This window comes from Eulemur rufifrons, chromosome 15 (assembly GCF_041146395.1).
Source record: "Eulemur rufifrons isolate Redbay chromosome 15, OSU_ERuf_1, whole genome shotgun sequence".
In the NCBI taxonomy this organism is placed as follows: Eukaryota; Metazoa; Chordata; class Mammalia; order Primates; family Lemuridae; genus Eulemur; species Eulemur rufifrons.
The window spans coordinates 6,272,679-6,300,446 of record NC_090997.1 but is presented as its reverse complement, the minus strand read 5'-3'; the positions used below and the strand labels follow the sequence as shown (position 1 = coordinate 6,300,446).

Sequence of the window (27,768 nt, the reverse complement as noted above, 5' to 3'; positions counted from 1 at the left end):
GGCCGTGTCCCTTCCGGAGGCTCTAGAGGTCCCACTGACCAGCTGTCCCCCTGCGGTTCCGTGGTGCTCTCTGGAAAACGGGACCATGACACCTCCTTACCCTGGGGTCGTTGAGGAATTTAGACAACAGCTCAGTACAAGAGGTTGACGCGATTCACATGAACGGGCAGGGTGAGCGGCCCACTGGTCAGCACTGGTGGCCAAGATGGCAGTTTCCGGTAGGCCTGTCCTAAGGGAACTGTTTGCTTTGATTATAGCCCAATGGAGACTCCGAGGCGCCCCAGGAAGCCGGCGGCAGACAGGAGAACCAAGTCTCTGGACAGGCCGCAAGCCCCCAGGAAAGACTCAGAGGCACGGGACCGCCAGCGACATTCCCCGCCTGCTGTCTCCTCCAGGAAGGCGCCGCGCCAGCCGGCCGGTGATGGGGCCAGGCGTCCCGAGAGCCTGGCTCTGTCTGCGGAGGCTCAGGGCACTGGGGCCGCAGCCCTCACTTTGGAGGAGGCCAGCGAGTTTCTCTCCCCACAGCAGAGGCCCCCGCAAGACACCAAGAAGGACAAGGGCCAGAGGCGGGCCCAGCAGGGGTGGCTGAAGACAGTGCTGAACTTCCTCCTGGGGACAGGCCCTGAGGAGCCCTGGGAAGGGACCAGCAGGAGGTCGAAGGGGAAGGAGGGCCTCCCCCAGCCCACGGAGCCCCCCCAGGCACCGGGGGAACCAGCCCTCAGGAAGAGAGCCCAGGACAGGAAGGCCACCCGCAGGAAGCACGGTCGTAAGAGACAGGTTGTTGAGGAAACCAAGGAGGCTGACGCTGAGGCTGCCGGAGGCCCAGAGGCAGGGCTGTCCCCGGCAGCTGCTGCCCCGCGCTCCAGGGAAGCGGACCCGGGCCCAGCCCTCGGGGGTGAGCAGACCATGCCTGTTCCTGTGGGAACCCCACTGCCCCACCCCAAGGGCCAGAGCTTGCTAAGCTTGCTCCACACACCTCTCAACTGCGGGGACAGTGTCACAGCGTCACTGTGACCCTTCTCTGAGGTAGAACAGCCCCATAGCTGACAGCTCCAGGTTAAACTGCCTGAGGTTCCAGCATCACTAGCTGTGTGGCCTGGGGCTGGCAACGTCCCTCTCTGAGCCTCCCTCTTCTTCCTGGATAAAATGAAGATCAAACAGTTTCTTGTGGGAAGGCCGTGGCCCACAGGGAAGTGCTCAGCGCCTGGTCGCTGCTGTGAAGCACTCTAGCGTGAGCAGCACAGACCCAGGAGACAAGGAAGGCAGGGAGCAGGGCGAGGGGAGTCCTACCCACCCCCCACCGGCCACATGTGCTGCTGGGGTGCTGGGTCTAGGCCTTGGTTCTAGGCTTGGCTCCATCGGAAATAAACTTGCCTTGTGAACTTCAGCTTGAGCTGCTCCTTCTGGAACGTTGGGTTACTCATTCATAAATGAGGGAACTCCTCCCCAGGGGCCTTCCTATTCGGCCCTGGGACCCTGGAGCTGGGCACCACCTGGCCCCTGCAGGGAGGTGGAGCTCTGTGCTGTAGCACTCAAAACCCACTGTGCTTTGGAGGGGAGAAGGGACCCGAGAAGACCCAGGATGAGGGATCGGGGACTGAGAGGGGCACCTGGGTTGACGCAGCCTCTTTTCAAATAAAAACCTTGGTGGGTTCCTCATTTTTTGGTAAGCCTAGAGCTGACTATAGCAGAGCCTGTTGTGCTGTGAATTCTGTGTTGTTTTCTCATGTTGATTAACAAAGTTAGAAGAATGTCGCTGACACCCCACGCACACACCCACACACCCACTGCTTTCCTCTGCTTTCCAGGAGGGGAGGGTTATGGTCCCCACCAGTCCTTGCTCGCTGAGGAGGGCGGTGCTGCCGCCTGGGACGTTTCTCCCCAAGCCATCGGTCACCAGCAAGAGGAGGAGGTCAAAAAGCCTGACCGTGAGTGAGAATCTCTAGTGTCTTTTTGTCCCTGGCCGGGGTGACTGTCACCAGATGAGATGGAGTGCTCTGAATGAAGACTGAGACCTTGGCTGGTGGCTCTCAAAATATGTGCACCGATCTTTCTTCTTCTGGTACTTCTGGCCACATTTGCTTATTTTAGAGTCTCCCAGAAGGGAGTCTGAGGAATTGGGAAGGCTGCCGGCAAATGCTCCTGCCTTATGTGTTAATGGGGATGGGACTGTTTTTTAGTCTTTTAAAATTTATTTTAGCTGGGTGCGGTGGCACATGCCTATAGTCCTGGCTACTCTGGAGGCTGAGGCAGAAGGATTGCTTGGGCCCAGGAGTTCAAGGCCAGCCTGGGCAACATAGCAAGACCCTGTCTCTAAAAAACAAAGAGAGAGAGAGAGAATAATACCATATTCATCTAATTCCCTGTTAAAAAAAAGATGGGTATATTTTAAAAGATACGAAATGGAGGAGCTACGCATCTGTCAAAGAATAACTAAAGGGTATTTAGTTAGTTATTCTGCAGGCTGTTCAGTTATTTTACAGCTACTCATTTTCCCACGAGAGGGAATCACCTGACCAAGTCCAGGAGCACAAGCAGACAGTGTATACGTGAGAGGGAGGAGGGGAGGGGACCCTGCAGACAGCCTGGGAGCGGAGTCTGTCCGCATTTCTTTGCATGTAGACAGATCAGCTGGCGACAGGCAGAGGACAGTCTGAGCACGTTGTCCTTGAGTAGGTCAAAGGAAACCATTTCTGCTGTTTGTGGCTTCTCTGTGACGACTGGGGAGTGTGGTTGAGGCTTCAGTGTGGCAGGCTCTCTCCTTGTCATGCCTGCTGATGTCCTTCTGTCCTCCACCTTAGCTGGGCTGCGTACCCACCCTTTTCCCCAGTGGAATTTTGCAGGTTGAAAGATCAGCACTGGCCTTGCAAAGTGTCTCCAAGCCAAGTCCCTTATCTGATGTCCTGACAGCTTTCTGAGGGAGGGAGGACAAGGATTATGATCCACATTTCACATGGAAAGAGATGAAGGCCCAGAGAGGTTAAGAGACTTACCCAAGTTCACACAGCTTACTGAACACAAAGTGGACGTTCAGAGATCTGTGAAGTTCAAAGGAAAGAGTGGAGCACAAGTTGAATGCCTGAAGGGCTGACCTGAGTTTCCTACATGAAATGGCATGCTTGACTTAGTGCCCTTCCCGTGCAGATCTTCCGACCCTCTCGCAGAAGGGCCGGCCCCTGGAATGTGGTGCTTTCCCCCCTCGCATGGCCTAAGGAACTGTTTTAAGAGGAGTCCAAGACAGTCATTTAAAAGCGTTATCAGGGCATTTAGAGAGAGTAACCGGGTACATCTGCTTTCTTTCAGAGGATGCCATCATCAAGATGATAGTGGAATTGCTCAAAAGAGTGGGAGACCAGTGGGAGGAAGAGGTGAGGAGCAAACTGCCCATGCAGATCCCCAGGGCTCATGCCTTTTCCTCCCCTGCCAAGCTCCCCCAGTCCTTGCGGGCCTGGCTCCCGTCCCGCCCCTCCCTGAAGCCTCCTGCTGCTCCCAGAGCTCAGCCCTCCCCTTGCCGGGGGCTGCCCTGCCGCTTGGCCTTGGCGGGCTGTTCAGTCGCTTCCAGGGGAGCTTTCCCCTCTCCTCAAGGTCAGGGGCCTGACTCCGTTTCTCTCCTCTCCCCCACAGCACTTTCAAGAGATGGCCCTGCACAACCCAGCGCCAGCCCCTAGGAAGAAATCCCAAGAGAAAAAGTCCAGCCCCAAGAGAGCCTTTTGTCTTAAGAAACACAGCTCTGAAGAGCCCAAGAGGGCAGGGGCTGCAGATGTTCCCAGCCCCGAGGCCCGGCCACCCAAGAGACCCAGCTTTCTGCCCCTGGCCCTGTGTGTCGGTGGCCATCGGCCTTCCGTCTCCAGCAGCCTTGGTGAGCCGGCCCCACAGTTGCTATAGCAACCCTGCAGCTGCCTCCCACTCTGGAACCTTCCCCAGGGCTGGAATTGGCCGCTTTAAAGGCTGCCGCCCAGCCTGACTTTTGCACTCGGCCCTGAGTGGTGAGAGGAGGGCCGCGGGAGGAGAGGAGGCAGCCAGCAGGTCCCTCCACACACAGCCTCACTGAGGTCCGGGCAGCCCAGCTGAGCCCGTGACGGAGATCTGTTCAGGGCTCCCCCAGCCGTCCTCATCTCTCTGCAGCCGCACCTTCTTCCAAACACTGGTGAGGAGGAAGTGTTGGTAGCTTGTGCTGGAAGGAACTGGAACCAGGAGGCAGGAGACCTGGGTTCTGAGCTGATTTCTGTGTCATTCCCCATCTCTGTGCCTCAGTTTCCTCACCGACAAAATAAGATATTTCCCCACTGTGTACCTGTATCTCAGTCAGTCCTCAGAGCTATCTTATGAAATACAGTTATTATCCACACTTTACAGATGAGGGAACGGAGACTTCAGGAGGTGAAACAATATGTTCAAGGTCACACGGCCCATCGGTGATGGAGCCAGGGCTGGAGGGAGAAAAGATCAGATAGTTTCTTCCTGGGTGTCAGGGAGGAGCAGTCTAATCGGGTGTCCTGGCCAGGGTCATTTACATTTTGATGCTTAACACCAAAGAGTGGGTCTCCAGTGGTGGAATTTGAGGCCACACGGGGAGATACTTTCATGCAGGGGAATTCTGACCATGATCCGTTACTTCATGCGGGGAATCCGGCATCTGCCGTTCAACCTGCGGATCAAGCCAGAATGTTGCAGGGTGGGGGCACCAAGGGAGGGAGGAGAGGGCAGCAAAGCCCAGGAAAGCCGGTTCTATGGAAATAGGAAGGGATAAGGGAGCTTGGTCTGGACCAGTAAGCCAGAGACACGGCCTGGCCTAGCCGCTCACTTCCAGCCCGCGACGGCCTTAGCGTGATCCAGCCACGGTGCCCACATTAGAGCCTGCGCCAGCTTCTGTGTGCAGTTAACACCCTCAGACTGACATAGCACCCCCACTGTTTCATTTGCTTCTCAGGCTCGGAAGAACCTGAAGCCCAAGGGGCCCTGCCTACAGACAGCGGGGGTCCCAGCCCCTTTGAACTTTCCAGCCACCCAGGAAGCCAGGGACCGGAAGAGGAGTCACAGCTGGACAGAGCCTCGGAATACAGTCAGTGTCCCTCTCCTCTCCTCAGAGACCCCTGGGAAAACTTCCGGTACGACTCTCCAATTGCAGAAGAGAAACTGAGCCAGAGACAGGCAGTGACCTGTCCAGACCTCATTCTGAGTCCAGCAGGCTGGGGAGGCCACGCCAGGCTGCCTGTTACACACGCTGTCCGAGCCTCAGTACTTGTCAACAGTGACAGCGCTGGCCTCCTCGGGGCAGCGTGAGGCTGTGGGAGGAACACGCTGGCCCACAGCAAGGGCTGGTGTGATCTTTAGGACCTGGGCTTGAATCTGGGCTCTGACCCCATCAAGCTGTGTGAACTTGGGCAAGTTACTTCATCTCTGGTCTCAGTTTCCTCATCTGCAAAATGGGGACAATAATAGTACCCACTTCCTAAAATTGTTGGTGGCTTTAAATGAATGAATGCCTATACAGCGTTTAGAGCAGGACCTGTTAGCAGCTAATAACGTGTTAGCTGACACTTGTCATTCTTCTTCTTTTTTTTTTTTTTTTGTGAAACAGAGTCTCACTCTGTTGCCCGGGCTAGAGTGCCATGTCGTCAGCCACCGCTCACAGCAACCTCAAACTCCTGAGCTCAAGTGATCCTCCTGCCTCAGCCTCCCTAGTAGCTGGGACTACAGGCATGTGCCACCATGCCCGGCTAATTTTTTGTATATATATATTTTTAGCTGTCCATATAATGTCTTTCTATTTTTAGTAGAGACGGGGTCTCGCTCTTGCTCAGGCTGGTCTCTAACTCCTGACCTCAAGCGATCCTCCTGCCTCGGCCTCCCAGAGTGCTAGGATTACAGGCGTGAGCCACTGCGCCCGGCCTTGTCATTATTCTTATTGTTAGGTGGCCCAGCTTGTGGACAGAGCCTCAGGAGAGTAAAGAGGGTAGGAAGAGGGGCGGGGGCCACAGGAGAGAAGCTCAGCACATGGTAGCTGCCACCACTATTATTATTATTTTGCCATAGGCAGAGCCAGGCCTAGAATCATGTAATCTTGTCAGTTCTTCGTGTCTGAAAATACTTTTAACGATCGTTGCTTCCCTGCCCCTATTCTGCCCCATTTGCTTTTTTATTTTATTTTTATTTTTTATTTTTTTTTTGAGACAGAGTCTCACTTTGTTGCCTGGGCTAGAGTGAGTGCCGTGGCGTCAGTCTAGCTCACAGCAACCTCAAACTCCTGGACTTAAGCGATCCTCCTGCCTCAGCCTCCCGAGTAGCTGGGACTACAGGCATGCACCACCATGCCCGGCTAATTTTTTGTATATATATATTTTAGTTGTCCATATAATTTCTTTCTATTTTTAGTAGAGACGGGGCGGGGGGGGGGGTCTCACTCTTGCTCAGGCTGGTCTCGAACTCCTGACCTCGAGTGATCCACCCGCCTCGGCCTCCCAGAGTGCTAGGATTACAGGCGTGAGCCACCGCGCCCGGCCCCCATTTGCTTTTTATTGACTATGTGCCTTGAAAGGGAAGCGGGAAAGGCCCTGCTCTACCTGGAGGGAGGGAGGGAGGTGCAGCGGGAGGACCTGTGGGGCGCAGGCCTCCCCTGGAGCCAGGGGTCCCGCATCTGTTTGTGGGCCCTGGTAGGTGAACAGATAAGTGAACACATGTCCCAGGAAACCAGCTCTGCCCTCAGGACCCCCTGACAGCGCATTGGCACCCTCGAGGGGCTGGGGTGTGTAGCCCCGGTCAGGACCTGTGAGAATCTCCCAGGGAGCCACCTTAGGAAACGAAGATTGACCATAGGAGGGCTTTTCTAAGCACCGGAGTGTAAGCAGGCACTTTGATCTTTTTAGGAGAATTCATCCAGAAGATCATTGCCCTACTGCAGGATGCAGAGGAACAGGGGGGAGAGAAGGTAAGGAAGACGTTGCCTGGGTAACCTCGACGTCACTATGGAACCCCCAACCCTGCCTGGCAGGATAACTTCCCCGCCCCTCCCCCGACTCTGTGTCTTGCCAAAGCCCAGCCCAGGCCCTCGTCGCCCACCCAGCTCCAGACCACGCTCCTTTCCCCGGCCCAGCATCCATCGCTCTTCGCCCTGGGCCGCACCCGCCAGCCCACAGCGGGTCTCTTTGCCCAGCTCACCTGCAGTCTCCTCAAGGTCAGGAGCCCTGACTCAGTTTCTCTCATCTCCTCCACAGCAGCCTCAAGTCCAGGAGGTGGACGTGGCTGTAGAAAACCTGGCCCCACCCGGCAGGAGGAAATCCCAGGAGAAAAAGTCCAGCCTCAAGAGAGGCTTTTCCCACAGAAAACACAACTCTAAGGAGCCCAAGAGAGCAGGGGCTGCCAGCCCGGAGGCCCAGCGGCACAAGAGGCCCAGCTACCTGCCCCTGTGTGTCGGTGGCCATCGGCCCTCCGTCTCCAGCAGCCTTGGTACGCAGGCCTGGTGTTGCCGTGGTAACGGAACTTCCTCCAGGGCAGGGGTGGCTGCCGTGTGGCGTGTCCCTGTTGCTTTCTGCTCTGAGCAGAGTGGGGAGGCATGGGGAGGCGGGCAGAGGTGAGGGGCCAGTTGCCAGTAGGACCCCCCACTCACAACACATGCCCCCCCCCGCCAACACGCACTTAAAAACAACTGTGGCGGGAGATCAGAGCATCCGAGCGTCAGAATCGCCTGGAACCCTAAGAGAAAACAGTAGACTCGAGTGTGGTGACGTAGGCTCTGGCCTGGGCCTGGTTTTTCACTCCGCCAAAGCTGCGGCCCCTGCTATACAGTAACGGCCCTGACAGTCACCGAGTGCCTACTGCACGCCACTGTCACCCGTTGTCTCATTTAGCCAGCTCACAGCCCTGTGAGGGCAGTCTCATCACTCCCATCTGACAGATGGGAAAAGTGAGGTTCAGACAGGCTAAGTGGCTTGAAAAGCCTCGAAGAGTTAAAGGGGAAGGGGGTTCCCTTGGTGGGGCCCGTGGGCGTGCTTGTGCGCACTCCCAGACGGTGAGGAGGCAGAGGAGTTGGTGGAGGCCATGACGGCGCTGCGCCCGCCTGTGAGGCAGAGCTGGGCGGGCGCTCACCGAGGAGCCTGGAAGCCAGGAGCCCTCTCGTGCTCGAGCGTGAACAGTGTCTTCTCAGGACCTGGGATCGGCTTGTGCATGTGGATTTGAGCCTGGTGCAAAACACACCAACTCTTTCCTGCCCTCAGATGCAGAAGGTCTCGAGTTGCAGGAGCCCTCACCTGCAGAAGGGGGGCCAGCTGGGCTCTCAGAAGCACCTTCCCAGGCCAGAAGCCACAAGCCAGAAGGGGGACCTCAGCCGGACGGAGCATGTGAATCCAGTTAGTACTGCCCCTGCTCTCCCGGGGACAGCTTCTTGGGGCTTCTCTTTCTCGTGGATTTCACAGGCTGAGCAGGGAATGGTTCTGGGGAGGGAATTGGGAAGGACAAATACCCCAGGAGACTCTAGCTCAGGGCAGAGGGCAGAGGCCTGGCCTTTAACCGGGGGCTGTTGGGGCAGAGTTGCAGTGGAGCCTCCTCCAGACAGAGGACGCCTGTCTATCCCGCATCCCGTGGGAGGTAACTGACATCCCCCATTAGTTTGCCTGGATATTCCGTGTAAAATTCCTGGCCCGCGCTGGGTCTGTAGCCAGCGGTGTGCTGGCAAACAGGCTCTCTGTGGGGAAGCCCTGCTGTGTAGCATCTGCACGTTTCCATGGTATAAATATTTCTACCTTGGCCGATTTCAAGCTGCCAAGAGTTCATAACAACTGGTTCACAAATTTCATGAATATTACAACGAACGTAGTACGAGCCAGTCCCAGCACATCACTGCTTATAACCCAGGCCGATGGGTGCGTTCCCGCCGCGTCAGTAGCCTTGGGTTTTCCCCTCCTGGTGTTCTGATTAGCTGCTTCTAGTCCAAATTCCCATTTCTGACCACGGAACCCCACGGTAGCCCGGGTAAGGGACGCTGGGGAGGCCTCGGTTTCCCACCTGTCAAATGGAGCTGAATATGGTTACAGGAGAGGCTCGCAAGCCTGAGTCCTTCTAGTTCTATAAAGCAAATGCAAACAAAGCTCTCACGCCCCCACTCTAGTTTAAGGGAAGATTTTTTTGGGTCCTGTCGTAACCAATCTGTGTGCTTAGGTTTAGAGATAAAAGACTGTCTTTTACTGATGGATGTGTTGTCGCGGCACTTTGTTGTTGAAAGGGGACTAGGTGTCACCTGGTCACCATAGCTCAGTCCTTCTTTATCTCCCTTAGAGGAGCTCATCATCCAGGAGCTGGTGGTGCTTCTCCAGGAGGTGGACGGCCAGCTGGGGCGGCAGGTGAGCACCACACAGTCCCCCGGGCCAACTGCAGGGCCTCACTGCCCCCAGCTGAGACCTGGGTTCAGTCCCCAATCTGGGTCTCCGGGCAACTTTGGCCATGTCCCTTAACCTCTCTGAGCCTCGGTTTCCTCTTTTGCAAAAAGAGGGATAATTATCTACTTGACCAAGCTTAGTGCATATGTAGAAAGTTCCAGCCATGTAGCAGATGGGGTAACAGTTTAAAATAGCATAGTGCTCATGGCGGTCCCTCTGCCAGCCAGGACCTCCCCCTATCCAAATCCACCACTGAAGTTCAGCTCTTGTCCCCTTCCCTGGAGGCCTCCTCTGCCCGCGCCCGGCCACCAGCCTGGCTGACCCGTCCTTGGCTGTCTCGCTGTTGACTCTCCGTCTTGGGCACACACTTCAGCATTTCTACGGTCTCCGATTCTTTCAAGCTTGTTGATTTTCCTCCCCTGCTAGATAGCCTGTAACAAAAGACTCCCTGCCCTTGAAAAGCAGTCTCCTTGGAGAGGCAAACAGATCACACGCGAAGGGGGCAGGTTGTAGATGAGTCATCAGGGTGGCTGACGCTGTTGGCACCTCACCTTACCGCCAGAGTGCACACCGGCCCCGCTCCCAACTGCCAGCACCTGCATCCTTTTGCCTGTGGACCCGGAGCCACTTCCTGTCCGTGTGATAGGCAGAACTAACAGCCCGCACTTTCCCAAGCACAGCCTTCCACCTGCGGCTGAAGGGAGCTGGTGTACGAAGATCCCCGCTCCCTCGCCCTGGGGAGACATAACTCTGAGCAGCGTGTGCTGTGCTGGGTCCCGGCCTGCTCTGTGGGTTAAGCTCCAATTGCTGCACTGAATGGGCTGCTGTGTCACCCATGTCCCAGCTCTCCAGTCCTCCCTCAGTGCTCCCCGGGTTCACCTAACAAATAAACTAGCCATGTCCAAGGCCTTGTGTCTGGGTCTGCCTCTGGGGAAAAACAACCCAACACATTTAGGTGTTAAGAGGACAGAGCTTACTGGAGGAACCCTAGAGTGGGAACCAAAATTTATCTCACATCTGCTCTGCACTAAAGATTTTACGCCAACTATCTCACTTAATTCCCCCCCAACAATCTGGGGGTGGGGGGATATCATTACTCCATTTTACAGATGACCAAACAGAGGCTCAGAGAGGCCACATGGCTAGTAAATGATACTTAAGCACCCAGATTCTCCACTTCATAAAATTTAAACAACAAAGTAAGGTTATATATAAAATGGGGGGTGGCTGAGGGAGAAGAGAAGGCTCTGGGGCCATTTGGTTCCGAATTACCTGAGTCTAAGGACCTGTACTTTCTCCCTCCTCGCCCCAACTTTGTCCTGCTGCTCTGAGCGGGACCTCGCAGGACCCATTCTGGGAGGCTGGGGCGGGGGCAGGTGGTAGAGGAACTCAACAAGGGGCGCTCATCCCAGGGACACGGAGGTGCCAGCCTGGCTGCGTGGAGCTGGGAGAGGGGTACTGCCTGCAGCACTAACGGCCTGCCTTCTTTCTGCCTCCAGATCAGACGACACCCCAGCTTTAAGAGATTTTTTTACGAGTTCTCAGACTCCTCCCTCAGCAAGCTGGTAGCCACCCTGCGCGGCCAGGTGGCCCAATCCTCTGAGCTGGACAGGAGCCTCGCCAAGAGACCCTACCAGTTTGGCTTTGGCTTGACTAGCAAATTTGCCGGCCACAAGAGCCACACCATGTCCATCCTCATGGGCTTAAGAAGCCACTACAGTTGCACCGAGTTCCCATACAGGGAGTCCCAGCCGGTGAGAGAGGGCGGGAAGGGCAGTGGCAGTGTGGCACAAGTGACCACGGGCTCACAGTCGGCCTCCAGGGGGATCTACTTACTGTCCTCTCCCCTCCCCTGCTTAGTTCAGAACTTTCCGAGTTCTGCTCAAACGCCACTTCCTCCTTGATGGGACCTTCTGAGACAATTTTATACCACAATGATTTTTTTTCTTTTCCCAAACCTCACTGATTTTACCCCATTATTACCATCATTTTATCTGGCTCTGGTCTCCAATCGTGTGTACATCCTCACACTTTTTGAGATCAGTGTGGTACATTGGGCCGGCCACTATCTTAGCTTGCCTTGTTATTATTTCACAGGTTCTGCTGCTCGGCTTCCTAGTTCTAGACTGTCATAAAATTTAACTAACAAAGCAAGGTTCTATATCCAGTAAGGGGTGGCTGAGGTAGACCAGAAGGCTCCAGGGGCTGTTTGGTCCTGGAAGGCTGCCAGGAGGCCACCACTCCTGGACCTCGCCTTGCTGATTAAGAACAGCCTCTCCCCTGCCAGCACCGCACTGCTCTGATCGCTTCCGTGCTATGGCTGATCATCCTCCCTCCCCTAAGGCTTTGAGATACTCTATTTAGAGATGATGTCTGCCACTAATTTTTTAAAAATTCTGAGCTTTTATGTTTTCTGATGGACTCTGATGAACAGACTTCCCCATCCTTCTCTAACTCACTTACGATAACCTGCTTACAAACATGTGGCCCAGATCTGTAGTGTAGAAGCTACTGAGTGAAGGCGTGGCTTTAAAGGAAGGAAATATTCTGTTTGCTGGTGTTGGATAAACAGGACCAGGACTCTGCATCTGGATGGTCCCCTGGGAAACCAGACCCTTCTTGCAGTGAAGTTACGATCACCAAAGTACTTCTGTCTTCCTCTCCTGCAGTTACCTTTAGAAGCCTCTCGAGACTTCTTTGAGAAGTCTCTTAAGAAAATTAGTCTATTTCAGGACAGTTTCGCCTTGTCACTAGAATGCGCTACTCTGCCGTGGCTTGTCTTCCTGGCGGGAGCTCCTCATGACCACAGACCTCTCTTTTCACCTCCTCACTGTCTTTTCCCCAAGAATGCGGATGTTCCGGGTAATTTGCCCGGGTAATTAGGGTGGGGTAGGTAATAGCTTCCAGAGTGATCCGACTTCTTTGTGAAAGGTATTATACAAACAGCTGCCGTGACTGCATGTCTGGTTTTCCTGACCATTCATTCATGCATTTATGCACCCAGTCAGTAGACACCGACAGCCTCCTGGGCGCTTAGCCGTGCAAAGTGCAGTGAGGGCTTGTGCAACCTTCTGCTTTCAAAGACTTCATCTGTTAATAGAAAAGACAACTGTTTACTGATGACAAAATTAAATAGCAATCAAATGCCAAATGACTAGTAGCTGAGGCCAAAAAAGCGAGTTGGTTCTGGGAGACTTCCGGGAGGTGGCAGGCACTGATTTTGACCTTTGAAGCGAGGAGGCCGTCTGGGGAGGAGGGATTGGGAGAGCAGTGTCGGCAGGAGGCGCTGCAGGAACAGAGGTGTGGGCTAATGTGGGGTGTTGAGGGGATAATGGGACGTCTGTTGTTACCAGAGTGGGACCCACAAATAACTGGGCCGTAGCTAACACCTATGTTCTTTTTCTCCTCCCAGAACATCGTAAGTCCTGAGAGTCAAAGTCCAGATTGAAAGTTGTGCCTCGTGCTAGGTTCCCCTTGGACTGGCCAGACAATTGGCAGCCTTAGCCAGGAGACCCTGAAGACGCTCCGTGATGTCCCAAGCCCATGCTTCACAAAGATGACTGAAGACAAGAGCAGACAGCTACTCTGTGTCCACACACTATCGTCTGAGAAAGCGCAAAGCACTTTCCCACGGGGCGAGATGCAGAGGCCGTGGTGGGGGAAATCTTGCCCCAGACTGGAAGTCTCCCTGCCTCAAACCTCCTGCAGGACCCTGAACATGTCCCCTCTCCTCTCTAGACCCTGGATTCTAGACTGTCATTCAGAAGGCCTACTGACAGTTTTCCAGATGTTTTAAAAATAATTTTTTTATTTAATCTCTAACCAGAACATCCACACACAAACAGATGTGCATCTATGTGCAACACATCATTTATTCAGTTGGTCAACAGTGCTTAATGCTCATATGGATTTATAGATGCCTCCCAGGAGCTCTGCAGGACCCAGATAGGAAAGACCTATAAACTGGGGACTCCTGGTCTCGCAGAATCCTTCTAACTCTGTGTCCTATAATTCTATGACCAGAGAAATGAAGCTGATACCTTTTACCTCTCCCATCTCGTGGAGTTTGCTGAGTCAGCGAGAAAATGGATGTGAAGAATTCCAAAAATTACATAGTGCCACGTCCATGTATGTTATTATTCTTATTATAGCTACATCTAGATGGTTTTCAGGAAGTAGAGGATGGCTTCAAGTCGGACTTCCATGGATGGTTGCACAGATGTGCACTGCTCAAGAGCATCATACCCCCGGGGTTGCCATTCACATCCTAGGCATTGTAGATTTCTAGATGTATGATGACAGTGTTCCAGCTGATGGCAGTAAAGTGTCTTGAGCAAAGGGCTCTTTTTTGTATTTGCACAAAGGTGAGATGTAGGGTGCTAGAGGCTCTGCCTTCTACACAGCTGAACAGTTTCAACAGCTTGACTCAGGTGGGCAATTTGCCATTTCATATCTACAAGCAGGCCCAACAAGACTGAAAACAGACGTCCAGCTCCCTTGGACTTTGCCTGGAACATGTGGTCATAGGGGAGAGGATGTCACAACCTGAGTGGCAAACTAAATCATGTTACCCACGGAGGATACGGTGTTGCCGTGTGGAACCTGTGGTAGGCGCCGTGGGGTGGGACTGGGGGGGAGGAGAAGCCAAGGGTAGAGAGGCCACTTAGATGGGATTGGCCTCAAACATGAGACAAAGTTTTAGGAAGCTCAGCTAAACATATGCTGAAAGTCATTTAGGTTTTATTGCTGCTTCTGGGGAGTGGGGGAGAGGTGAGTTATTTATGGGTTTTAGGCAGTGTTCAGGAACACAGCACCAAAATCTGAAGAATTGGAATAAGTTTGGAAATGAAGGTCAGGGACCTTTTGTACATAGTTTTCTTATTTGGAATGATGTTCTTTAAGCCGTGTGAGTATTTGCTATGAGTTCCCGATGCTGGCGTCTGACTCTCATTTTTGTACTTGTATTATTTGAGCAAATAAAGAAATTGACTCGCACAAAGCTGTGATCTGGATTATTCACCATGGAGGCAAGACAGATATCCACCTGACACATGTCTGGCACTCTGGTGCCTGCAGGGCTGTGGGGTCAGCCTCCTTGTCCCTGCCTGGGGCTCTCTCTGGATCCTCTCCGGGACGGGACACCTGGAGCTGGGACCCAGAGAGTGCCACCTCGCCAAGGCAGTGAGGGAAAGTGTCCTGGGCCGGCTATCAGGAGACCTGGGTTTTAGTCCAGCTGCCCCCAGGCTAGGAGACCTGGGGGACAAGATACTCTCCAGAATTGACATTCTACAACACTGTGACTGTCAAGGTGACAGTTCTTTATACGTCTGGGAAAATCTGGACCAGTCCTGATTCTGTATCATCTCTTATTAGTTCCTAAACTCTGGTGACCAAATTCTGTCACTTAGAACCAGGGTAAAAATTGTCAGAATGCAGCACTAGGTTTTTGGTCCATGAAATGTGTTCTCCATGGAAAGACATCAAAGGCATCCTTCCCCTCTCTCGCATAACACGTGAATGCCCATTCCCCAACCCTGGCAGGCTCACCGTGCTGCTCTGAGGACAGCAGGAGAAGGTGGCATTATCATCCTCCTCTACAGACAAGGAAACCCAGGCTCAGAGTAGTGAAGTGCTTTTTTCGAGATCACACAGCCAGCTTCAGAAAGAACCAGGCCAGGACTCACCTCTGTGAGCTCCTATTTTAGCGCCCTCTCCCTTATTGTCTAATCCAATGGTCCCCAACCTGGTTGGCACCAGGGACCGTTTTCACGGAAGACAATTTTTCCATGGATGGGGAAGGGAGGAAATGGTTTCAGGATGATTCAAGTGCATTACATTTATTGTGTACTTTATTTCTTTTATTATTACATTGTAACCTTATACAATTCACCATAGGTTGGACACCCCTGGCCTAATCCATTAGTTCATTTATTCAACCAGTATTTATTGAGCACTCACTATGTACCAGGCAGGATGCTAACTCTATGGAATACACAAACGCAAAAGACACGGCCCCTGCCCTCAGGACGCTCACGGACCCCACTGGTTACGGGGCTCTTGCCCCAATAGGAGTATGGGGGGTGGGACAGCGGTGAGGGTGCTCTGTAAGGGTGGGCCCCCTCAACTCCCACCACGGATGCTTTTATGAGAACACTGAGGTGCATGGAGATCCTGTGGCTGTGTAAGGTTTTTAAAAGGTGGGCAAGTGACATCAGGACATAATTAACCTAAATGTCCTCCCTCTGGGAAGTCAGGAGCCAAAGTGGGTGAGTCAGAGCTAATGGAGTCAGAACCGGTTGAGCTGGAGGTGTTAGCCCGGTGCCAGGGAGGGCTGGGCCGTTCAGATATGATTGTTTGGAAGGCGAGACGGCATCCTGGCCTTGCCCGTGGCACTCGGAGACCCTCCAATTTCAAAGCACAGCGGCTGGCACGTTAAAAACAACCCATTAGTGTTTATTAAAAAGAGAGAGAGAGAGAAAGAAAAGAGAAAGGAACTAATTTAGGGTTGCCAGATTTAGCAAACAAAAATACCGGAGCCCCAGTTAAATTTGAATTTCAGATAAACAATAAATAATTGCAACATTGGCAGCATACTTCTACTAAATAATTATTCATTGTTTATCTGAAATTCAAATTTAACAAGATGTCCTGTATTTTATCTGGCAACTCTGAAACTAATATAAAAATTCTTTTATTAATAATTACCTCAAAAGGAGAAAAAGAGAAAGTGACCGAAGTGAGGGAGAATATGCAAAGGGATTCACTGATAATGTAGCAGAACTGACATTGAGAGGCCTGGGCCGTAAAGCCGGGCTTTGAGCTGTCATCATTGTTACTGAGCTGGAGTCCGCCCTGGGTACCAGGAAGTAAGCAAGAGAGAGACCGTCCTTCCCACTGCCCCGCGCCTCAGGCCTCTGCCAACGCGGAGACCAGTCCTGGACGAGGGGCGGTGGCCACCTGGGCCACTTGGTCAACTCGGTGCCACCACACAGACCTCCGGCGGCTTCCTCCCGTGGCTGGTCCGGCCAGAGTGGGCAAAGGATGCCAGACGCCCAGGACTTTGCTCCTTCTCGGGCACGCAAAGGTGCATTTTGTTCAGACGTAGGCGCCGCAGGGTCTGCTGCTGAACACCCCCGCCCCAGGGGGCACATCTGCAGGGGGCGCCCTCCACCCAGGGCCTGCTGCTGAACACCCCCGCCCCAGGGGGCACGTCTGCAGGGGGCGCCCTCCACCCAGGGCCTGCTGCTGAACACCCCCGCCCCAGGGGGCACATCTGCAGGGGGCGCCCTCCACCCAGGGCCTGCTGCTGAACACCCCCGCCCCAGGGGGCACGTCTGCACGGGGCGCCCTCCACCCAGGGCCTGCTGCTGAACACCCCCGCCCCAGGGGGCACGTCTGCACGGGGCGCCCTCCACCCAGGGCCTGCTGCTGAACACCCCCGCCCCAGGGGGCACGTCTGCACGGGGCGCCCTCCACCCAGGGCCTGCTGCTGAACACCCCCGCCCCAGGGGGCACGTCTGCACGGGGCGCCCTCCACCCAGGGCCTGCTGCTGAACACCCCCGCCCCAGGGGGCACGTCTGCACGGGGCGCCCTCCACCCAGGGCCTGCTGCTGAACACCCCCGCCCCAGGGGGCACGTCTGCACGGGGCGCCCTCCACCCACCCGCTCCCGGGCTTGCGTTCCGGGACTCGGGAAGCAAATGCACCTGAGGCCCGCGGGCAGCCTAGGCTTCCTCACTGGCCGGGCTGGGGCGGGAGGCTGTCTGCTCTTTGGGGAGCAGGGGGTGGGGAGCGGGGGTGGGGGGTGGTAATTTTTTTCTGGACAGTCTGGAAAATGTGAGTCTGAAGGAATGTTTCTCAGTGAACGTTTTCACGGAGCTGCGAACAGCAGAGTCTGCCCTCGCGTGTGTGGGCGGGGAGAAGGGACATTTGGCCTCCATTTCCTCTACGTCCCTCTGCAACCACACCGGGACCTGGGAAGTGGGGGCAGCCTGTCCCAGCGCGGCGGCGCCACATAATCCCAGGGGGGCTGTTAAGGATCCCGCTGTCCCTGCTGCCAGACAGGCTCCATCAGGCGAGTCCAGTGACCAGCTGAGGGGGGGCCGGTGCTCCCAAGTCAACCTTTAGTTCACTGGGGGAGTTCAAAACAAAATAGGGCCGGGTGTGGTGGCTCACGGCTGTAATCCTAGCACTCTGGGAGGCCGAGGTGGGAGGATTGCTTGAGGTCAGGAATTTGAGACCAGCCTGAGCAAGAGAGAGACCCCGTCTCTAGTAAAAATAAAAAAAAAATTAGCTGGGTGTGGTGGCACGAGACTGTAGTCCCAGCTACTCGGGAGGCTGAGGCAGGAGGATCGCTTGAGCCCAGGAGTTTGAGGTTGCTGTGAGCTAGGCTGATGCCACGGCACTCTAGCCCAGATGACAGAGTGAGACTCTTTCTCAAAAACAACAAGAACAAAAACAAAACAGAAGTAGAAGAGCTTGGTTTCCTGACACCACAGGAAACAGGGAAACGGTGTTCTTGGCTCCGTCCTGCTGGACCCCCAAGAGTTTCGCGCTGTGGGCTGGGTCCTGGGCAGACTAGGAAGGATCTGGCCCATCTGCAAGAAGCAAACTCAGGCCGAGGTTGGGAGCAAGGCCCATCGGCACCGGGCAGCGTTGCCGTCCATCAGTCTGTCCAGAGCAGGGCAGTGGAGGGGTGGGAAGGACCGCAGGGAAGTAGAGGCCGTTTGCAAGGAGACCCTCCGCACCATCAGGACTGGCAGCAGGTGTCGCCCCGGCCCCCGAAAGGCCCGGGATCGGGGGAGGGTGTCTGAGAGCAGTGGGGAGCAGGCTCAGCCTCGGGGTGCTCAGCTTCTCTCCTGGGCCAGCTCGGCTTTCCCCGTTTGGCTCACAGCTTTCTAGGAAAAGGACATAGATTCATCATTTCTGAGTCCCTTACCTAGGACTCCCTCACCTTAGTTCCACTGAGGACACCCCTTACAGCTTCAAAAGAGTGGCCATCAATTTTTGTTCGTTCAGAGCTTCTTCACTTTCGGAATTCCAGATAAGGGATGATGGGCCTGTGACGCTCCAGCTTGGGGAGCATGTGGTGGGGACAGCCGCCTCCGGTTCGTTTGCTGGTGGAAGTGTTGCCATGTTAAGCATTATAATCCCTTGAGGACAATTTGGCAACATGCATCAAAACTTTTCTCTCACATACCTTGTGACCGAGAAATCCCAGTTCTAGAAATGTATGCCAAGGGGACCACTGGCTGTGTGTACAAGGATGTGTTTATGGGGATATTTATTTATTCTAATGCAGTGACGAGGTCTCGCGATGTTGCCCAGGCTGGAGGGCAGTGGCTATTCACAGACAGGATAATTGTGCACTGCAGCCTCGAACTCCTGGCCCCAAGTGATCCTCCTGCCTTACCCTCTAGAATAGCTGGGACTACAGGCGCATGCCACCATGCCCCGCAATGGCATATTTGTCATAGCAATATTGATAATAGCAAAAAATTGGAAGCAACCTAAATGTCCGTGAGTAGAGGACAGATGAAATCAATAACATTAATAGTATATCCACAGCAATGGAATATTATGGATCCATTATAAACTTAATACATCTATATTTATTACCCTGTCCAGAATCACAAGCAGGTGACTTCCTTGTGTCCTTCCTCCATGCATTCAAAGACCCTCTCTCTCTGCTCCTTTCTCTCAGTGCCCCAGGCTTGCGAGCCACCCCAGAACCCCCTAGATGTCCCACACCGGCCTGGACGCTAGTCTTTGTTACCCAGGATTACACGGTATGCTTGCACATTCAGCTTCTCGTTTAAGCTCCGAATAGCCACGGCATGAGGGCAGGGTAGATGTCATAGAGAGAAACTGAGGCTCCTATTACGTGATTTGCCCGAATGGAAAAACCAGGGCTGACCCTGTGACTTCTGACTCTTGCTCCAGTGCTCCTACCACCCTGGGAGGCTGTGTCACTTAGTGATAACATTATGCACCGGTGACAGACAACCTGGATTGGGATCCTGGCTCTGCAACCTACTAACTGTGTAACTTTGGGCATGTTTCTTAACCTCTCTGTGCCACAGTGCTGGGAAGGTAACAAGTACTATGTAAGTTTTAGCTGTTACTATTACATCCACATTTCAATGAGGGAAATTCCATAGAAATTCAAAGGAGGGGCTCTCTCAGCGTGGAAATTTTGGGAGTCTGAAAGACTTGGTAGCAATTAGGAGAATTGGGGGGCAAGATGGGCCTCCTCCTTTCCCACTTGTAGCCTGTAAGTAGTCTCTTAACTTCTCAGTCTGTCTCTCTACTTTGAGAGCAGTGACACAGTCCAGAGTCAGATGGCCACTGAGCTTTCATTGCAGGGGAGACAAGGCCAGCAGAGGAACGCTGGGCTGATACCTCCAGCCATGCTCCCGGACAAGAGCAAGTCTGGCATCGCTACTGGTCCTGGCATGAAAGGGGCCTGGAGCAGACCTGCCCTCAACCTGCAGCCCGAGTAGAGCCATCCCAGCCAACTCACATACTCATGAAAGAGAGAAATAGATGTTTGCTGTTGTAACCTGCTGGGATTGGGCAGGTTGCTTGTTATGCAGTATTATAGCAGCAATAACTGACTAATACAACCTGCATCAAAGTATGAATTTGAAACTCTGATTTAAAAACACCACTGCTTCGTCTATGGAACATCTACCCTTTAGCTTTTATTCTAGCCTCTCTCCTCTTGTTGGCAGGGATATCAGCTGGGGACCAGGAGTTTGCACGGGACCAGCCCGTGGATATGACAGTGTCTCTTGTGATTGTAGTTGGGGAAGAAATGAGCAGATTTCGCCTCTTTCTGGATCACTCTCCCTTCTCTGTCCCTAATATCTTTCAGATTCTCCTTTCTACCCCTTGCCCTGGCCTTTGAAGCTCAAAGCCTGGACTTGCTTAAGATCATCAATTGGTGATGGAGGAGTCTCATCACCTGTTCTATAAAGGAGCAGGCAGACGACCACCTGCGTGGTGCAAGGGGTGTGACCCGCTGGCAACAGTGCTTCCCGTAGCTTACGAATGCTGTCTTGTTTGTCTTCCCCACAGCCTGCTTCTTTGTAAAGCACCTTTATTCCTAGACGGGTCATCAGTGAAGGTGGCTCTGGCTGCATCGCACAGTTCCCACTGCCCTGCCGTGGTGGACAGAGAACTGGCCCTGGAATCAAGGGACGGGAGTCTGGGCCTGGCTCCCAGATAGCACTCCTAGCCCCACGGAGGCTCCCCACACCTGCCGCAGGCTGCCTAACCTCCCCGGGACGAACTTGACCCTGAGCTCCTAGAGACAGAGATAGGGAGACTCAAAGGTCAAGGGAAGTCCTGGGGCTGGAGGCCAAGGAATGGAGTGAAAATAATCCCAGGCTGGGATTACTGACCCCATGACCTCCGGGACTCCCAGCTGCCCACCTGCACCCTCCCTGCCCACCTTCAGTCCAGAAAGGGTCGCATGGGTTTGCCCCACTTCCGGCAGCAGCTCTGGGAAGCTCTCCCCACCATATGCTTCCCCCCCACCATGTACACACTTGCCCAGATTCAGGGTGGGCCTTTGGCCAGCAGGCTGAGCCTCTGACCCCCATATATCTGATAAATCCCTGTGCCTACCAAGAACCCTCACTGGGGACAAGAGCAACCAGGAGGGATGTTGCTTAGAATGATTAGAGATTTCTCTGACCAACAAAGACTTGAAGCAAATTAAAAAGCAGTGTGGGCCTGTTCCATTCAGAGAACACTTTCATTACCCAGTGAAATAACTGGATGGCACCCAGCTTGGTTTGTGTCTGACCAGGCATTTTGAATATACAGATACATGTGCCTTTAATGAAAATACTATGGTTCAGCAAAAAAATAAAACTTGGGGCTGGGTGTGGTGGCCCACGCCTGTAATCCTGGCACTTTGGGAGGCCGACATGGGAAGATCACCTGAGACTATGAGTTCAGGGCTGCAGTGAGCTGTGATTGTGCCACTGCACTCCAGCCTGGGTGACAGAACGAGACCCTGTCTCTAAAAAATAAAAAAATTAAAAATAAATAAATAAATAAGACTTGGTTTAGATAGGGTTCAAAGTCCAGCAAATTAGTAGGTTTTATTCTTCCCTTTTGTCTAAAGTAAAGATTTGGGGTCAAATGTTGAAAGTTGGAGATAGAGTTTAATTCATTTTTGATATTGCCGGAGCCCAGGAGAGTGTTTGGCACTTAGTAGGTGCTCAATAAAAGTTGACTAAATCAATGACAATGTAATATAGTCTAAAAGCTATAAGAAGCAGGCCTGCATGGATTAGGGCTCTTAGCTGTACGTTGGCACCAGCTGGGAGGTACACATGTGGAGGGTCACGTAGGCACTGACACGTCTAGTTGGGCTTTTAACAGAGACTATTCAGAAGCCGAGCAGGAGCTAGTTAACCTCTGGGAGTTGTGTAACCGCAACATCTGCGTATTACTGAGTGCATCACACATCCTGCGCTCTGGGAGGCAATGGACACAGTTGATCGCGTTAGACTCTCACCTGATGAGCTGGCATCATCTCCACTTTACAGATCTGGAAACCGAGGCTCAGAGAGACCAAGTGTCCTAACCATGATCACTAAACAAGACTGGCAGAGCAGGGACGTTGTGTTGGGCGTGCCTGACTCCAAAGCCCAAGCTCCCCTCCCCCTCTGCTCCTTGCAATCTCCTGGCAGATAGTTCCCGAAACTGCTCCTCCCTGTGGGATTTAAGAAACATTAGTCATGCTCACTGCACTCCGCTGCTTGGCTTTTTGGATCCCAGGTCTTGGGAAGCCTTTTCTGGTGCCACTTGTCTTTTGCATGTTCTTCTTGAAGAGCTTATTCACCCAGTTTGAGTCTTCAGCAGGGCTCTCCCTGGGCAAAGAGAAGAAGAGGATGGTTCGTTATTGCCCTGTCCTGGGAGCTCCAATACCAGCCCTGCTCAGCTTGGAAGGTACACACACCCAAGCCGTGGCTCTCAACTCTGAGCATCACAGTTCCTGGCAAACTTTTTTTTTTTATAATCAATGAATATTTACCCAAGTATTATGACATCACCCCAACCAGTCAACTGAAACTCAAGCTTTTATACAGTTATATATAAATGCAAAAAAGTTTAAATCATGCGAACAAAATAAATAGTTTATGCCTAAGCTCTAAGTTATTAAATTTACACAAGCTCTTTCAAAAAGTTTTATAGTTAAAATTATACTTAATGCGAGAAGCAGGTAAATTTTAATGTTTGACTTGCTAAGTGCAAACGTCAAAAGTAAGAATGCCTCCGGCCCTGCCCTCCAGAGACACCCAGCCAGTGCCAGAGCAGCCCGAGGGCAGGGAGGGGTGAGGTTCAGGGTGGGATTGGGGTGAGAAACACCCTTGACCCGCCCTCTGATCCGCAGGGCCTTCCTCTGGCTGATCCAACTGGCCTTCAGCCAGCAGGGAGCTTGGGAAATGCGGCCCCCAAATACAGATCCTCAGGCCCTCTAGAACTTATTGCAAAGGTGACAACAGAGTCTATGTTACACAGCCCAGACAGTTGATAGGCATTATAAACAAGATTTTCTGGGGACAATCTACAACATAGGACTATTAGGTCCTCATCATGCTGACAGAAAATAATTTGGACCAAGGGGGGCTTTCGATAGAGTCCCTCAATTCATGCCATCAGGAGCTACCTAAGGCTGGGGTGTGGGATGCCTGCTAGCCCTCTTGGACTGTGGCACCACTAGAGAGTGAAATGTAAATTGGGGGTGTTTGCACGTTCACCCCCTGCACTCACAGGAGCGTCCCGGTGTGCACAGGAGGGAGCTGCAGAGAACGACACTGCCCACATGGACGGGCTCCGTCATTCCCCACGCATCGCCCTCACTGAGCAAGAGGAAGGGGGTGGTTTGTGAGACGTAAAGGGGTGCACCGTCCTAGGAAAGGATCCCAGGGTTCCCGGGGCAGCTAAAGAGACGGAAAACATTCCCTAGGCCGGCCCCGATCCCCTGCCCAAAGGAAAGAACATGTTTCCAATGAAGGAGAAACTCACAGGAAAGACTTGCTGGTGGCTCCCCTCGCGTGACGTGGAGGTGCGGGGTCACTTTGACTTGCAGAGGCAAGGGGAGCTAGAGCCGAAAGTGACATACGGGAGCCATGAGTGAAATGAGGGCATACTTGGTCATTTTGAAACAACGATAGTTAGTAAGCTAGCACGTTTCAAAACAGTCAAGAACTCGCCTGCTCTCAGATTCTCATACTTCCAGCCACAATCGTGTTACTGGGTTTGACAAAGGCGCAGCCCAGAGGGTCTGGGAAGGGCCGATGCTGACCCTGGCTGCCCAGTGACAGGCGACTCCCTCACAAGGCAGCGCGCTAGGGGATGCTGTCAGGAAGCTCCCTGGAGGGATCCGAACTTCCCGTCACACGCTTTATGTCGTGCTTTTTTCCTTTCTCTTGGAATAAAGAATAGTAATAGTTTTATGACCATTGTTCTTAACTAAGCTCTTTGCATGTTTTCAGTGAGTATGGGGTACATGATATATGTTAATATGTAATGATGTAATGTATGTAAATAAAGAAATATAAAATATATTTAGATTTTCCCACTTGGAATTTTTTTGTTAGGAACCTGCTGGATGTCCCTAGTTCTCCCAAATCTGTTTGTAGTGAGGCTTGTCTCCTTGTTTATGGATTTTCCTAGGGCTTTTTACAATTCTCCTGTCCCCCACTAAGTCTGGGCAGGGTCTGCTCTGTCCAGCTCCCACAGATGGACGTCGCTGCTGAGGCTCAGCTGGGTCCTATAACACGGTTTCTCAACCTTAGTGCATACTACTGACATTAAGAGTTAGATAATTCTTCACTTTAGGGGCTGTTCTGCGCATTATAGGATATTTAGCAGTATCCCTGACCTCTATCCACTAGGTGACAACCAAAAGTGTCTACAGGTATTGCTAAATGTCTCCTGGGTGTGTGTGTGTGCAAAATCACTCCAAGTTGAGAACCACTGGGCTCTATGCACCCTCTGCCCACCCCTGGCGTGAAGAATACCAACTCAGGTCCAGGATTGCCCAGGCACCTGAAGATGCCCACCTTTATGCACAGGTGTAAATAACGTAAAACAAATGCATTGCATTTAACAGGACATAAGAAAGCATATAAAACATTTTGACCAATTTTCTGACTCTTAATGTCCTGATATTTTTGTCTCACTGTAATTAAAAGAACCAAAGTAAATCAATTCCAGAGGAAGGGGTCACCCCTGACTTGGGGCAGATCCCCGGAGAAGGAGACCTTGCTGTGATGTTTATCATAATAACAATGGAAGTTTGGCTGATGGGCTGTGGGGACTCTACAACCTGGTTTCAGTCCATCGTTTGGCTCCGTCTCCTCTGTCCCCATCCATGGTGGTCACACACATGTCCTCTTCATCCTGAGTGTACCTTGCACTTTCCTACCCTGCACCTGAGCCTCGTGAATAAACAAACTCGGGAATGCTCTTTCTACTCCATCCCATCCAATCCCACAAACCACGATTGTCCAGATCCTGCCCATTTTAACTCACCTGTCGCCTCCAAGAAGCCTTTCATATTCCCCCAGGAAGAAGTGATCTTATTCTCTACAAATACTCTCCAACACCATGTTTTTATTAATTATATATAATGGTACTTAATACTTCTTATATTTTTGAGGTTAATATCCATGTCATCTCCTCTGCTAGAGGTTTCCTGAGAGTAGGGACAGTTGAAATCTGTCCATCTCTGCAGCCTCTTTAGAAGCCCTTCTCAAACGATCTGTAGTGAAGAACCTGTTTTCTTGAAAAAATGTATTTGCAATTCTTAACAGACTAGCACTTTTGTGAAATACAGTGCAAATGATTAGTAAAAAAAATGGTCAACCTCTTGGATGTCGTGGCTGTATCTTAGTGCCGTAAACGTTTCTAAGTGCTTACTCTCAGTCTCTGCTCTCATTCCATCGTGAGCTGGGCACCAGCAGTTCCGGGGCTGACTGGTCTGCGGACGGCTCTTTGAGCAGCACTGCCCGGCGCAGTGGCTTTCACAGTAGGACTCTACTGCAACGGTGGTTCTCAAATGTGAGCAGGCAAAAATATCACCCGGAGGGCTTGTAAAAAGACAGCTGGGCCAAGCCCCCAAAGTTTGTGATTTAGTTTTGTGATTTAGGGGCTCAGAATTGTCGTTTCTAACAAGTTCCCAGGTGATGCTTTTGTTGCATGGGAGGAACCACACTTTGAGAAACATGACGCCAAGGGAACAAACACATGTCAACAACACTGCTCCCTGTGGTGGTAGCCTGTCCTCCACCAGGCAGAGCCGCTGAAACTGACCTCAGTCTACCCCCTATAGCAGCGATTATCAACCACGGTGGTTGTTTGTTTGTTTGTTTGTTTGTTTTTATTTTTATTTTTTTTTTTGAGACAGAGTCTTGCGCTGTTGCCCAGGCTAGAGTGCCGTGGTGTCAGCCTAGCTCACAGCAACCTCAAACTCCTGGACTCAAGCGATCCTCCTGCCTCAGCCTCCCAAGTAGCTGGGACTATAGGCACGTGCCACCATGCCCAGCTAATTTTCTTTTATATATATATTTTTAGTTGTCCAGATAATTTCTTTCTATTTTTTAGTAGAGACGGGGGTCTTGCTCTTGCTCAGGCTGGTCTCGAACTCCTGACCTCGAGCGATCCTCTCGCCTCGGCCTCCCAGAGTGCTAGGATTACAGGCGTGAGCCACCGCACCCGGCCCAGCCACGGTGTTGTTGCACACTTGCCGAGGGGCTCCAGACACGAAGACAGCTTGAGGAAACAGAATGTTCTTACCTTGGGGCTCTTCTGGGCCCAGTTCCTCCACAGGTGGCTGTGCAGGTGACGCTGGAGGTGCCCTCACAGCTGAAGGCCCCAGGGATGGCCTGGGTGATATGGCCGCCTGGGAGGGTGGGGGTCTGGGTGTTGATCCAGATGATTGTACCTGCTGCTCAGGTGACACAGGTGACAACCCAGGTGGTGTGATGGGCTGTGGTGAGCCAGGAGGTGAGTGCGTAGCTGGGAGTGACCCAGGCTGCCAGTCAGCTGGAGAATGTGGCAGGGATGAGACCAGTGGCCATGCAGGTGACTGCTCAAATGAAGAGACAGGTGGTGAAACAGGTGACTCCACAGGCCACTCACATGTGGGTGCAGGTGCCTGCACAGGTGGGGACACAGGTAGAACATGGCCACCACTTCCATCCCCTTTGGGAGCCCACTGCTTGTGAAGTTGTGTGGATCCTTCCAGACTGGCCTGCTTCGTTTGGAGGCTTGGTTGACTGTGTTCGGGGCACTCATTGCCAAGGGCGAGTTCTATCTGGCAGTACACTTCCACCCGGGGAAAAATCACTCTCTTGGAGGGAGAATTAAGGTAGGCAGCATCTAGGAGAAACAACACCGTGGGGTCACAGGTGGCGTTATTGACCCCTGTATCAGCATGGCGTTGCAAAAACTGCTTTCCCAAGTTGTTTTCTTAAACAGGATTAGTGCTTTGCAATGGCTGTTCTTTACTTACTTGAATTTGTAGTGAGTAAAAACAACTGTGATGGTCCCTGGGCCCTTGGAGCTAGTGTGGGGAAGCAGGCATTGCCCCCGCAAATAATCTAAAGTCTTAACTGAGGCAAGTGCTAGGAAAGAGAGGAAGGTGGTATATGAGGGAGGGACGCTTCCCTGAGGGAATGACAGTGAGCTCTGAAGGGTGAGTGGTCCGGGATGGCCTGGGCAGGACAGGGAGGAGGACTTCAGCAGCGGGAACAAAACCCACAACAGCCATAGGGCTTGAGGATGAACTAGGAGGCGGGGCCTAAAAGGTCAGAGGTCATTGTGGCTGGAGCAAGGGTGGGGGCTGGGGTCTGTGGTGGAACAGGGAGCTGAGGAGGCTGCAGGGGCCAGGGCACATAAGCGCTTGTAGGCAGCAGTAAGGATCCTTGGTTTCCGTGGACACCATTTCATGGTGTGACCTTTAGGCAGGGGAGGTGATGAGCTGACTGGTCTCGAGAAGGACACTGTGGCCATGCAGACTGACTGAGAGGGGCAAGAGGGGACCCAGGCAAACCTGCCAGGGTGCTGCTGAGTGGTGTTTGGGGCTTGCGCCTGGAAGAACATAGAAAGAAGTAGTAGATTCTGTTTAGGAGGTAAAATAAATGAAAATTGATGATGGACTGACTGGGGGTGGGAGGGGAGGTTCGTGACTTGCATGGCCCGTGGATGCTGGTGCTGTTTGCTGAGGGGGTAACCGTGGAAGGGGACTGGGTCTGGGAGGAGTGGGAGAGCACAGACTACGAGTTTGTTTGGGGACATGTTGAGTTTAAGGGACCTGTGAGATGTTCAAGGAGAGAGGACAGTGGGAAGTTGGGTTTGGATCTCAGAAGAG

The 27,768-nt window shown here is 52.8% G+C and overlaps 2 protein-coding genes across 2 annotated transcripts in view; one reads left to right on the top strand and one right to left on the bottom strand.

Moving 5' to 3' along the window:
• Positions 1-261: 261 nt before the first annotated feature.
• BNIP5 (BCL2 interacting protein 5) lies at positions 262-12,819 on the top strand. The gene is made up of 12 exons (XM_069487991.1): positions 262-895; positions 1,809-1,928; positions 3,304-3,368; positions 3,563-3,592; positions 3,637-3,859; positions 4,931-5,062; positions 6,867-6,928; positions 7,215-7,446; positions 8,214-8,345; positions 9,271-9,335; positions 10,871-11,125; positions 12,784-12,819. The coding sequence occupies exons 1-12, from the start codon at positions 262-264 to the stop codon at positions 12,817-12,819; spliced, it is 1,986 nt and encodes a 661-aa protein (XP_069344092.1).
• Positions 12,820-22,130: 9,311 nt separating this feature from the next.
• Positions 22,131-27,768, bottom strand: part of PNPLA1 (patatin like phospholipase domain containing 1) — a 39,704-nt gene continuing 34,066 nt past the window's right edge. The window contains 4 exon segments of the mRNA XM_069488519.1: positions 22,131-22,167; positions 22,169-22,258; positions 23,418-23,493; positions 26,193-26,777. Of these exon segments, the coding sequence (XP_069344620.1) occupies positions 22,131-22,167; positions 22,169-22,258; positions 23,418-23,493; positions 26,193-26,777 (788 nt within the window).

Coding starts and splice junctions, on each gene's coding strand:
- BNIP5 (XM_069487991.1), top strand. CDS start 262: ATGGAGACTCCGAGGCGCCCCAGGAAGCCGGCGGCAGACAGGAGAACC. Junction 3,593..3,636: donor CCCTCTCCTCAAGGTCAGGG/GCCTGACTCCGT, acceptor CACTTTCAAGAG/ATGGCCCTGCACAACCCAGC. Junction 3,860..4,930: donor TTCCGTCTCCAGCAGCCTTG/GTGAGCCGGCCC, acceptor TTTGCTTCTCAG/GCTCGGAAGAACCTGAAGCC.